We start from the raw sequence: 13,025 nt of genomic DNA on the forward strand, positions 1-13,025 counted from the left end.
AGATGAGCAGATAATAACAGCAAATGTCATTTTGTGCAGAACACTTATTTTTCAAACTTTTAAATACATATTTATGGATATAAGAAAGACATATAAAATCTTTATGTTTTTTTCTTTTTTTTTTTTTTTCTTTCAAGACTTAATTTCCTCAACTACTGGCAAAAAATAAATACTAAATTTTTTAATCTTCACTTGAATTGTCAAATTCTTCCCAGTCTGATACGCTCATAACTTCTGATGGAAGGTCAAGGTGATACTTCATGCGGTCTGCGTGCCATTCTGAGAACCATTTCTCTGTTTCCATTAAAATAGCCCTGGGCAAGGTGAGGACACAGGCAGCCATCCCAGAAATATCATCCTCCAACTGGGGTCCGTCCTCCCAGCAGTCTCTCTCTGCATCATAAATGTGGACATAGTCCATGCGGATTCCTCTGTTGTGGGATCTGCCTCCCAGGACGTAGATCCTGTTGTCTAAGACAGCAATACCTGGCTCTCCATGTCCTGCAGGAAGTGGACATACATTTGTCCACTGATCAGTGCTTGGCCTGTAGCAGGCAACCTGTATAAGGTAAAAAATAGATTAGCCAAAGTTGAACTTGGATCTTAGTGACAGAGCCTGGCTGGATGGCAAAGTACTCATGCAGCCACACCATACCACCAGTCCTTCGATGGGCACTGATAACGCAGAGCACGTTTCCCATGCAGTAGCAGTACAATGCTCAGTAGAACTGTGCATATTTGCCATATAACTCAATCACAACGTCTGACCCAGCTGTTGTGCTAACAGCTGTATGTCATTCAAAAAAACAGATACAGAAGTGTGAGATGGGGACATGTTAATATGAGCTCAGACACAGCACACCTGTTTGCAATAGGAAAAATGTGCTGCATCACACAAACATGACAAACCTGCTAACCATCTCTGCAGCACATGCTGGAAAGTTTTAGATTGCAGTGGGTAGCTACTCTACTAACTCCACTTATTTGTAAGCATCTTTTTGTAACTCAAACTTTAGCTTGAATTTTGCTATCTTCATTGGCTTTAACAAAGCAATTACTTTTTTTTTTTTTGTCTTTTTTCATGTCTTTAGCAGTTATAGAAGTCAGAGTAAGACACAGGAAAATTCTCCATTCATCACTGCCCATCAGGTCCTGTATATTTTCTTGCATTATACAATTGCCATCCAATCCATTCATTGTGCTTTCCAACGTATCCTTAACAAATCCTATCCTGCAATTGTACACTGCTAATTCCAAGGTTCTTAACTTAGGAAAAAATGCATATGAGAAGGCAATTAAAGGAAACTCAGCTGATGTGCTACTTAGGGGCTATATGCACGGGAGTGAATGTCATTCAGCAAAGATATTTTAAAATTTACATGAATCTCAAATGCTACAGCTTTAATGCTTAGACAGTGCATTCAAGACAGCAGCAATAAATCATGGCAAGTTCTGCAATTAAGTGGAAGAGAGCTGATGCTAGAGAGTTTTACTTGCGTACTTAGGAGGAGAAAGACATCAGTGTGAAAGCATCTATAAGAAACAGACTCTTCTAGGACATAGGTATGATAAGCTCTCACCTGGTGAACATCCCTTCTGTATCCAGAATCATTGTTGCTTCCTCCAATTACATAGAGCTTTCCCAGCAGTGCAGCCATCCCATGCCAAGCACGTCTCTCTGGACCATCTGCTAAAACTTCCCAGCGGTCAGTCTTTGGATCGTAACATTGCAGCTCCTTCAGATAATCTTCTCCTCTCCTCCCACAGGTAATATACATCTTCCCATCCAGTGCTGCTCCAGCGTGTGCATATACCTGCATCACCACGTGGGAAAGCAAGAGTTGGAGGTCTGTGTTTATGTATTTCTCCCAGCTTCAAAGTATGGAATCGACATTAAAGAAGTGACATTCTTCATGAGTTATGCAGATATTAACATTTGAAAGGATTTTCTATTTTTTTTATAGACAACTCCTTTCAAGGTGATTATGTTGAAAGTGTGAATTTCTAAATTAATTACCCCAGAATTTCCAAAACTTCCAGAACTGCACTGGGTTGTCATTTCTTACTATTTCTTTATTAGAAACTCATCCATATAGTTACTTTTCTCCCTTGCCTACTTGGAAGTCCATGAGCTAAATAGTATACAGAAACTGATGTACCCTCACTCAGAGGGTGGTGAGGCACTGGAACAGCCTGCCCAGAGAAGTTGTGGATGCTCCATCCCTGGAGGCTGGATAGGGTCTGGGCAACCTGATCTAGTATCTGATCTAGTGCCTGATTTAGTGGTTGGCAAGCCTGCCCATGGCAGGGGATGTTGGAACTAGATGATCTTTAAGATTCCTTGAACCTGAGCCATTCTGTGATCCTATGGTATCTTCCTAGTATTTGATGATTTCTTCTAATTGGGAATAAAGCATGCTTATCAGGACTGTAGATAAGAAGCTTGTACTACTCATGGTTTACCTACCCCAGGAGGAATGGGGAGTTCCCTGACTTACATGTTCAATTTGAAATGGTTTTAAGGATTAATACAACAGAGTTGCAGGGGAAAACAGGGAGAAAACAAGAAAAATAAGCATTAAACCTCAAAATTAAAGTTCTACATTATTATTATTCTTTACTGGTATGTTTATCTCAAATACAGAAGTAGCTTCCCATGTGAGTATCAGCAAAATGAAAGCTATGCATGAGAAAAGCACCTAAAAAGATGAAATTAGGAACTGGGGAACTGTATCAGTGCGTGTGGCTAACGCACTCCTTACCTCCTTCTTCAGAGGTGTCACATATTCCCAAGTGTTGCTTTTAGGGTCATACCTCTCCACTTCTCTCAGGTCTTCATGGTAATCTCGGCCTGCGACGGCGTATATATAATTGTCCACAACACAAACACTGAGGTCAGCATGCTCTTGCTGTAGGGACTGGATCTGGAACCATTTGTTGTGTCGTGGGTCATACCTTATAAAAGAATGGGATCAAAGGAAGTGATTCATACATCCACAGAATCATTGCTGGAATACAAGACAGCACCACACATGGGGTTATTGTACTGTCTTTGGTTGAAATTAAATTCAGCTGTAAGTGGAGTGAAATACAGCCTTGTCAGCATCTTATTATTAGCAAAGTTCTTTTTGTCTATTTTTAGAAGATGTATTTCAGCTGATAAAATCATGCTATAAAAGCCTAGGTTTTCTATTGTCTTATACGTGCCTTCAGATTATGCATCAAAATCTGTTAGCATAAAGCCATTCTACAAGGTAAAACATTCTAACAGTAGCACAGACTGAATCTGGATCTTCAAGACATCAAGAGGGTGCATAAGCATTTCGTGGCTTCTTTGACTCTTTTTTTCCAACATATGTGCTGCTTCAAGTAAGCCTCATGATCAATTTTCAGATATAAGGATCTATCCAATCTGGAAATTGTAGTTACAGTGACAGCTGATGGTGAAGGGAAGATGTGCGTGGCATGAAATCAGGGCAATTCCACCATAACTAGTAAAGATAAGATGATTACATTATAAAATCAAAAGGGTTTATATCTGTTTTTGCAATGTAATGGGCATCAAGATCTAAAACTGTTCCTTTCTCCAGTGCATTTTTTTCTGGCACAGAACTGAAGACAACCCTGGAATGCTGCTACTGTGCGTGCATTTTCTCAGTAATTAACTAATAGCAGCATTTTACTAACAAATCCTTTCTGGTGGCTAAATCCCTCTGCACAGGGATGAGAACTGCACACAGAGGACTTTTGGAAAATCTCATTTCAAGAGCATCTAGACAGTCTAGGATTCTGGAAAATTCTAGTTCATTACCATTTCCACACCTTTAATACTTCACTCCCTCCAACAAAGAAGAGAAGGCTGTAATACTCCTGAATAAGCAGCTGTTTCTACGCAGTCAGGAGTGGCATTGCTGGAAGCTTTCTGTTGCTATGATGCTAATTTCCTTATTTCTCATTATTTCTTTTAGTGAGAGGTTCCTATCTTTTTTGCCAGCAAGCATACAGAGTGCACTAAAGGCTTACTGACTCAGAGATGGGCAATGGGGTGGAAATGAGAATAGTAGCAGGATTATCCTTATCTTACCTCCAACACCTCGACTCTGCTCGAAAACCACTTACATTGTTGTCTCCGCCAATTAAATATACAAAATTATTGAGAACAGCAATCCCCTGGTTGGACATTCTGGGGGCTAGTGCAGCTGTAAAGTGCCTCCACTCTCCCAACAGGGGGTTCAGATACTTGGCTTGATCACTGAGAACAATGGATGGAGTAGAATGCATCCCTCCAAATCCCACTACACACTGGAACTCTGATCTCAGCTGTGTCTGGGAGCTCTGGAGCATTGGCTGAAGACATTCATTCTTGTGGTACATTAATGCATCTGCGACTGTATCTTTTAAAGGACATGGACTTAATTTGTCATGAAGCCTTTGCAGGATCTGGGGTTCCATCAGAGGAAATCGAACTGTCTCAAGTAGCTTAAGGGGCTCCATCAGGGAGACCTGATCTGTCTCCAGTTGCTCTGGAGAATAATGATAAAAAAGTGCACCGTCATAAACTTCAAATTCATAGTTAACCTCCAAACGGTTGCTACTGAGCAGGGAGTAGACCTTCTGCAGGGGTAGCTGGCGGTATGCTTGTGTCCTTGAGAAAGCTGCAAAGTTCTTCAAAATGTAGGAGTCCAGCTGATCGCTCAAATGTCTCAAGTCATAATGGTCAGCTAGTTTGTATACATCCAGGATGTTCTCTTCATCTACCCAGGACATTAGAAAATCACAACAGAACTTAATGACTTCTGGAATCTGCAAGAGAGAGAAATCTTTTATTTCATACACCATTTGCCTTACGTTCCAACATACAGATGACAGAAGCATAGAACTTCCAAGCTTTGGAAGCTTCACAGATGACAGAAGCATAGAACTTCCAAGCTTTGGAAGCTTCCAAAAACTGTAAAAAAGTTGACAAGAAAATTGCTCTTCTCATGATCTGATTGCCATGTTCACCTTCTTCCAGAGAAAAATCACAACTCAGCTTGGGAATGCAGATGAATATAACCCAGATCTTCTAGCCACACTATACCGCAAGCCTTTGAGTTTTGCTTCTCGTGTAGCAGCAATGCATCTTCTGGGGCACATGGGATACTGAACAGCCAGGCTGCCTCATTTGTTAACATGAGAGATGAAGGCTGCCTGGGAGGCAGTCATGGAAACAAAAGGCACGAAGGACATGGCAACAGCTGCTCCCTCAGTTGCTCTCTCAGAGCACTACAGACACGCTATATCACAGATTGTAACTATAACAAAAATATCTGCATCACTCAAGTGCATAAAAAGCCATTTGAGAACATTAGCATTTAGTGTCATCTTCTGAGTACTAGCTGAAGTTGTATCTGGCATGAGGACACCTGGCAAAGTAACAACTGATCAAGAGTCCCTCCACTAACAAACTGGTGCTAAGTGTGTAGCCAACCAAAGCACCCAGAAAGTTTAAGGTTAGTACCAAATCCTGTGCAGCAATTAGCTGCAGGGAAAATTAGAGAAAAAGAACTGCCTTGAAAACAAAAGGCACTTTGTGCAGAAACCATGGTGGCAGTGATGAGGTCAGGTAAGGTTACGTGCCTATGGACTCAATCGGGTAGATCTTGGCAGGTTTAAGCAGCACAATGGTTTCTGAGGAGCACACCTTGTCCTTTATCATAGGTGAGCAGTATTCTATTCTAGGGAAGCTTTTATATGCTGATCAGTGAAAGTGAGTGCTTCATAAAATAATCTTTTAGACAAAATGATGATGAAACCATAGCACAGATCAGACATGCAAGCACTGGTTCATTGTTCCAGCCCTTCCAATGGTTACTGTATCCCAAAGAAATTCTTTTCATTGGAATCATGCTCTGTTTCACTCCCTAGCCCTCCGGCCATGTTTTCTGTTTCTTTCATTCTTTTGTTTCTTGCTTCTTTTTCATCATACCTCCCAGCACCTCACCTGAAGCTGACAGGCTGCAGCTAAGGTTTCCTGTACACTGCTGACACTGAGTTCCAGCTCAGAAGTATAAATGAAATTCAAGATTTTACACATTGCGTTGTAGGAGATTCCATGAATATGAACTTCTTCTTGTTCCATCTCTCTCAGTCCTCCTGCAAACATTCCTCTGTAAAAAAAAAAACTGTGTTCAGTTTCCTTTTCACAGAATCACAGAATTGTAGGGGTTGGAAGGGACCTCCAGAGATCATCGTGTCCAACCCCCCCTTTTCTTATGCTATCCTAAGAACATAACAAAATATTCAAAAAAATAAATCCTAGTCAGATACTTCTTTGGGATTACCTCTTTTCTAAGCCGATGATACAAAAAGCAGAGACTTTCAGGACCTAAGAAAGGAATACCTCTCATTCTGAAGGAAAACAGTGGGGAATACCTGAAAGGTGTAATTCACAGTGGAAGGATTTAAGTACAGACTCAGTACATAGGGATAGGCAGTGGGTGAAGGCAGATAACTCCAGGGATGGGGGAAGAGAAAAACAGGAACTTGAGTTTTTTAAGCTAGAGCAGTTCTTCCAGATTTGTCTGGACTGCCTTCGGATTTATTTGTTCACAAAAATAGAGTGAGTTATCTTCTCCACTTTACATACCTCCAAGGCTGTGAATGTAGTGGAGGTAAGCTCACAGTGCACTAACAGGAGCTTTATTTCAACAGACACATAACAGAAGGCTGAACAAAGCCATTCGTAGCATTGTGAAACCCATTCAGCTCTACCTTGTGGATCTAATTCTACATCAGGAGGCAGCGTGCAGAATGTGCTAACAGAAGATTTGGAAGTTGCAGTGCTGCTTTACGCTCATACACATGCTTGTTACTGCTGTACTGAAAGCATACCTGAAATAGTCACAAGATGCAGCTAGCAGTATCCGGTGAGCCTCAATAGGTTTCTCTTCCACTACAAGAACTACATCAAAGAGGATGCTGCTGTCTCGGAGAGATACCAAGCCACTGAGCAAAGCCTGAGAGTGCTCTGCACTGCGGTATGTGTTGCTGGTGCGCTGCTGAAGGGAGGACTCGAGTTGAGCTTTGTGTGGCTGAGTCAGCTCCTGATCCTCCGCCATCCCAGGCAGAAATGTTCAGCCAAAAGCTGCAGCAGAATGAAATCTGTGAGACAACAGAATCAGCAAAGGTTTGTGTCGTTTGCTTACAAACGGTCCTCTGACTCATCTATCACAGTAAATAAATCACACCAACTCTTCAGTCAAAGGAGAACCATCAAAAGCAATTCTACCCAAGAGAAATTATCCCAAATGATATGGAAAATAGGCAGGGATATATCAGCATGTCAACCTGGCAAAACATGGCATTGCTAACAATTTTTTGACTCCTGGTTTTCCAGTCCAAAAGTATGCTGCATGTGGGGATGTACACATATTTTCACTTCCCAACCTATTGCCAAACCCCTTGTTTCCTTTGCATTTCTATGATGTCTGTAACAAACAGCAGATCTCTCACAATTTTTCCCAAATTCCACATTGCCTAATATCTTCAAATAACTTTGTTGTAAAAAAAAACCCTGCACCTTCAGTCTTTTGCTTGATATTATACCACAGAATCTGAAAGCTTTATTCTCTCCTGTTTTTTGCTTTATCTTCCTTAGCTGAGCACACTTCCAGTCTATACAATACCATCTGAGACTACAGGCTTTGCAGTGAGCTTCTTTACTGTGCTGACTTCAAGCTAGCATGTACAACTCCTTTTGACTTCACTGTGGGTCTCTGCAGCGGGGATATTTCCTTTGGTGTAGGCACTGTTGAGGGCTATCCCATACGTCTTTGTACTGCTGCCACTGACGCTACAGGAAGATCCTTACAGCATATGGGGAAATGCCTGTAAAAAGCTAGCTGGAAGTTATTGTTTCATGCCTGTAGTAAAGCTCTCAAAATCTCCTAATTCCTTTGTTAGCATCCTGTAATTTACCCTTTCTATTGTCTTTGAAGAATGTGAGAAGTTGCAGCAGTTAGATCTGATGGGCTATGCCTAGTTGTCAGAGCAGACACTCAAAAAAACACATTAGCAAAAGGAAATGCCTTAGCTGACATGGCTGCTTAAGGCACAGTTATAACAGCCTCTCCTCCAGTGGCTCTGGGAAATAGCTTAGGGTGTGAGGGACAGTCACAAGGAACCATCAGCAGTCAGAAAAGCAAAAGCAGAACAAATCCAAACAACCAGTGAAGAGATGAAACCACTGCTAATTGTACCAGCCATAGACAGGGAATGCCACATTAGGAATCTCCCAAAGTACTGCAAGGTATTCTGTGTGTGGTCAGTGAGGAAGAAGCTGTCTGGATGGCACTAAGAAATATGGAAACAGTTACTGCACTGCCTAAGGAAGTCACCTCATGCTGTCCAAAACAAAAGGAAGCTAGGTGCCACTGCTTCCTGGGTGGGATGGAAAAAAATTGCAAATGTATATTAATGGCTGTCTGCTCTTTGCCAGCAAAACCAGGGCAACGAGCTCAGAAGAAAGCCCTGATGAGACTGCCTTCTAGGAAGCACATTCAGGTCGATTATACAGGGAAGCTATCCATCATCAGCTGAAGAGATGAATAATGGATTCTTTTTCATGACAGGTAGATGTTTTTCCTAGAAATAAGATGACTGCCTTTGAAGCAGACAAAACATTACTGTATCATTTTATTTGCTCCTGGGAAATATGAGTGATAGATTGAGGCAAGGCAGATAATATTAAAAGAAAGGCAAGTGAAGGAGTGAGCATTACTAGGTGTCGATCAGAAATTCACTAAGAGAATAAATACAGCAAAAACAAATTAGGCTAAGATACTGTCCAAATGAGGAACAAATTCAAACAAACCACTTGTACAGAGTTGATGTGTTTTAATGTGGTTAATGCTCAAAAAAAAAGTACCTTTTCAACAAATTAGGGAGTTGTATCAAAGTGAGCCTCTAAAGAGTGAAATAATTGCAACAAAAAGCAGAAGTACATGTAATAAATGAGCTGTTTTCTGAATTGTTAGACTTTTGTTGGGTAGAGAAAACAACATGACCTTTGATGCAGCCTAAGTGTGTGTCAGTGTAGGTGGAAGTGAGGCTAGAGAAGAAGTGTGATGTGCTACAGCTAAACTGGATGTTGCTTCTGCACAACAAATTTTAGCAAAGGCATGTGTTGTAGAAGTAGCTTAATTATATATTAATATACATTACATTATTTCCATGGATTGTTGCCTACTTGCCATTGAACAGTGAGTGGGGGATGAGCAGAAGGAATCACTTAGCTGATATACTGAGTGCCCTCAGCTGTATAAGAGGCAGCTTGTACAGCTGGGATTGGGTGGGTACAGCTGTGGAAAGTGGTTGCTTGAGTGAGGGTAGGGGAAAAATGGGTTGGTGTTGTGGTTTTCTGAACTAAGTGCAGTGCTCTTGGTTAATTGATAATGTTATGTATGTCTCTACTGTGTTAAATATAGACTACAAAGTTGCTACAGAGGGGTATCACGATAGCACAACAGTGTCTTGCTTTGCAGGCTATGTGGTCTAACTGCAGTTTTTCTCTAGTGTGTCTCGTGCCTTTGTTACTGCCTAAAATCTGATAGCCCAGCAGTGGAAGTGTGCTATTTCATGTGCAGTGTACCAGCTGGGTGCAGGGAATCACTGCTAATATATCTAGGAATACTTGTGCCTTGTCAGCATCTGTCAATCTTAAAAATGACAAGTGGCTTTATTGTAACTGTACATTATCTAACACCATCTCAAATCTGCATTTTGCTCAGCCTTCCCTGTAGAGGGAGGAATAAAAGGGCTAAATGTAGTACAAGGGGTACAGCTGTGAATGAAAGTACAGAACAGACTTGTTCAATTTCCTGCATGCTGCAGAAAACCTTCTATTTACTATTTTTCCTTCCTGACCATGCATGAACTTTGTTGTCTTGTAAGCCATTTTCACAGGCTAGCATATCCACCCTTGTCAGTGAAGGAGCTGTAGGCAGGCCTTTCCTTGCCATTACAGTCCCTTGAACCATGCAGCTGAGTCTCTTCTGTTGTGGGTCTCTCTAGCATCAGCTGCTTGAGAGCAGAATGTTTATGTGGCATTTCTGTTCTACTTTTCTTACTGAGAAACTCGGTCCATGGCTGAGTAACGTTCCTAGAAATTTAGTATTTTGCCTTTTTTTCTTTTTCCTTATTGATGTTGGGCAGCTGTTAACTGTGTGACTCAGGAGCTGAGAACTGCAGAACTGACCTTCAAGTGGAAGAGATGAATTCTTTAACAGCAGCAACGACAAAAAGCATCTTCTCACGTGCTGTGGGATTCTGTCTCCAGAAACAAGGGAAGGCAAGTCCTGTTCTAACTCTTGTTCTAAGTGCCTTAAAACTGTAGATAAAGTCAGCCTAGGGACTTTCTTAGCTGGCTGCATAAAGTCCTACAGATAGGTTCTTTTGTATTCATCTTTCAAAGTTACTGGTTAGTGGACTGAGTAATATTGGGGTACTACAACTGAATATCTAGTGCATAAAGAGAAAAGAGGTATATGAGGTCAGTAATTGCATGTGCACTTGTACAGACAATGCTAATGTGGGAAGACACATTCTGCTTGGTCACTTCACATCAAGAAGATATAAGAATAAATACAATCACCCTCCAAAAAAACTAAACTCAAAATCTTCAGAGCTATCTAGCACAACACAAACGCTCTTATTCAATAGGCTGAAATTTTCTCTATTTTGTGCCTGGATTCTATTTAGAAACCATGAGAAAGCATCTGTGTCTTGCAACCATAGAGACAGAGGAAGCATCTGAAGGAAATGAGTATTTCCTATACTATGTTCAGAGTTCATTTTATTATTGGTTATCTCTTGAAACAAGCTGTGGGTGCATTGGAAGCTAAATATTTTAGAGGCTTGCTGATAGCTCTGTGATCATCTTGCATTCAATCTTCATTATCACAGAATGTTTCTGCAGAACACTTGTATGGAAAAAAAAATAATTACTCAATTAAAGTAACTGTTTATCAATGTATGAAAAGAACTGTGGCTTGGTGTTTTAACAAAATCCTCTTCCTTATCAATGATAATACTTGCCTTTACGCTAAAGGTATGCAGCCTATGAGGGAGGAAGTTGGCAGTGGGACAGGAAGAGTTGAGGGAAAACATTATAGCTTGATCATTCAAATAGCAAAATGGTGAGACTGGGATGCTGGCTTGCTCTTGTGCTCACTGAAAAACTTCATCTGTTGAAGAACACAGGGTATAGGAGTGGGGTAGCTCAACTAGAATGGGGAAAGGGAAAATTAAAGGTATGCTAAAATAGGTGTGGTATGGGACTTTACCACCAAGATGTTTGTGTACTGCTCCACTGAAGACCAACCTGAGGAGTGGCAATTTATCAGCTTACAGTATATGCTTCCTGAGACTGAGAACAAAGTCCCGCTGTCCTGCTTCCCTACAAAATAATCTGTGTTGTATCTTCCAGCAGCTGGGTCTGGGCATGTCCTGGGTACATCCTGATGTCAGTATAGGTATATTCAGCCTTTACACTTCGCTGAGATATGCTATGCAGTGATCACATGCTTTAAACAGACTGTTGATGATTCAGTGTGTTGAAACCTATTATTGATATTGCATGGTACAATAGAGCCCTGGATTCTGTGACTAGCATCCAAGTTGCACAGTGATGCCTACCAGTGTGTGCTGGGGGTGGTGGGCTGTTCTGAGAGCTTGGTTACAGGAGGGGGAGTAACCAAGTTAGTTCCTATGGAAACTCAGACATTTTTGTATCAAATTGCTTCTGGCTGTCAGTTACATCTCTGTATATGAGGAGGTATCTTATGCAGATCATGATATTTTCTTCTGCATCAGCTGTGCCCAAAATAAACTAGGACTTGCTGGTGTCGGGTATCCTAATGCTGTTTAGCTTGCTGCCATATGGACAGGTGGTTCAAACCTGGTGGGGGTCCAACACTTTCTTAGAACTGTGGGATAATTCAGGCTGGAGAGAACCTTGGGAGGTCTCTAGTCCAGTCTCCTGCTCAAAGCAGAGAGAACTTAAAAATGAGGTCGGGATGCTGCTAGCTGTGTCTAATCAAGTGCAGAATATCCATCCTTTGTGATATTTGGAAAACTGAGTGCTTGACCAGCAGGCTTGTTTTCTTTTTTATCCTGTCTGAATTCTGTTCCTGCAGTTTATGGGATTTGCCCTTTCATCTTCACGTTGTACATCGAAGGGAATGTAACAGCCATGCCCTAAGGCTTCCCACACCTCCATGTCTCCCAAGGGAGTAGGAAGAATTAGGATCTAAGCCAGCCTTCAGCTGACAGCCTGATATGAGACAGCAAGATACAAGACTAGAACAAAATGCTAGTTATGCTGACTCTCAGGGGTTGCAAATATGAATAGGCAGAACCTGGCGAGGTACCAGAATTCAGCAGGGCAGAGGGCATGCAAACAAATAAATCAACTAGTCAGGGAGCGTGTAGAGTGGGGAGGCAGCTGGGTGCCTGCCAAAATAGCTGAGAAAACAGATGTAATGCCACAAACAATGTAAACTGAAAAGCAAAACTATTGTTCAGCATAACTAGAGTGCAAATACTGGAATGATTTACCAACTATACCATGATTTGCAATGGGCATTTGCAAGTTTGCTATGTAAGAATGTGAGTATACCATTTTGTGTAGACAGAGTTGCTCAGTAGCTGCATGGCTTTTGAAGAAAATTGAAAGAGAGGAGGTATGAAAGAAAAGCAAGCTTTGTGCAGCAGGGCTTCTTTCAGAATTATCCCTCTGTGCAGTCACAACTGTGCGGAAAAAAATATATATCTTCCTCAAGTACCTTTTAACTTAGGGAACCTTCTACAAGTAGGGGAGATAACCCAAACAATTCCTTTAGCCTAAGGTCCTCACAAAAAGAAACAATGGTACCTGGAATCACATGGCATCTGATTTAGTTCTGAGCACTCAGTGATGGGAGTTACGTTTTTGCTAGGCCTACACACGCCATCTTCTCTAAGTCACCAATGCAGACATGCAAGCA

At 41.4% G+C, this 13,025-nt stretch overlaps 1 protein-coding gene across 1 annotated transcript; it reads right to left on the reverse strand.

Annotated features, from left to right (window-relative positions):
- Nucleotides 1–172: 172 nt before the first annotated feature.
- KLHL22 (kelch like family member 22) lies at nt 173–7,100 on the reverse strand (the record flags this gene model as incomplete). The annotated part of the gene is made up of 6 exons (XM_079544019.1): nt 173–559; nt 1,581–1,814; nt 2,763–2,955; nt 4,085–4,803; nt 5,984–6,149; nt 6,874–7,100. The coding sequence occupies 6 exons, from the start codon at nt 7,098–7,100 to the stop codon at nt 182–184; spliced, it is 1,917 nt and encodes a 638-aa protein (XP_079400145.1). The 3' UTR covers nt 173–181.
- Between the last annotated feature and the right edge of the window lie 5,925 nt (nt 7,101–13,025).

This window comes from Tetrao urogallus, assembly GCF_951394365.1.
Source record: "Tetrao urogallus genome assembly, chromosome: 17".
In the NCBI taxonomy this organism is placed as follows: domain Eukaryota; kingdom Metazoa; phylum Chordata; class Aves; order Galliformes; family Phasianidae; genus Tetrao; species Tetrao urogallus.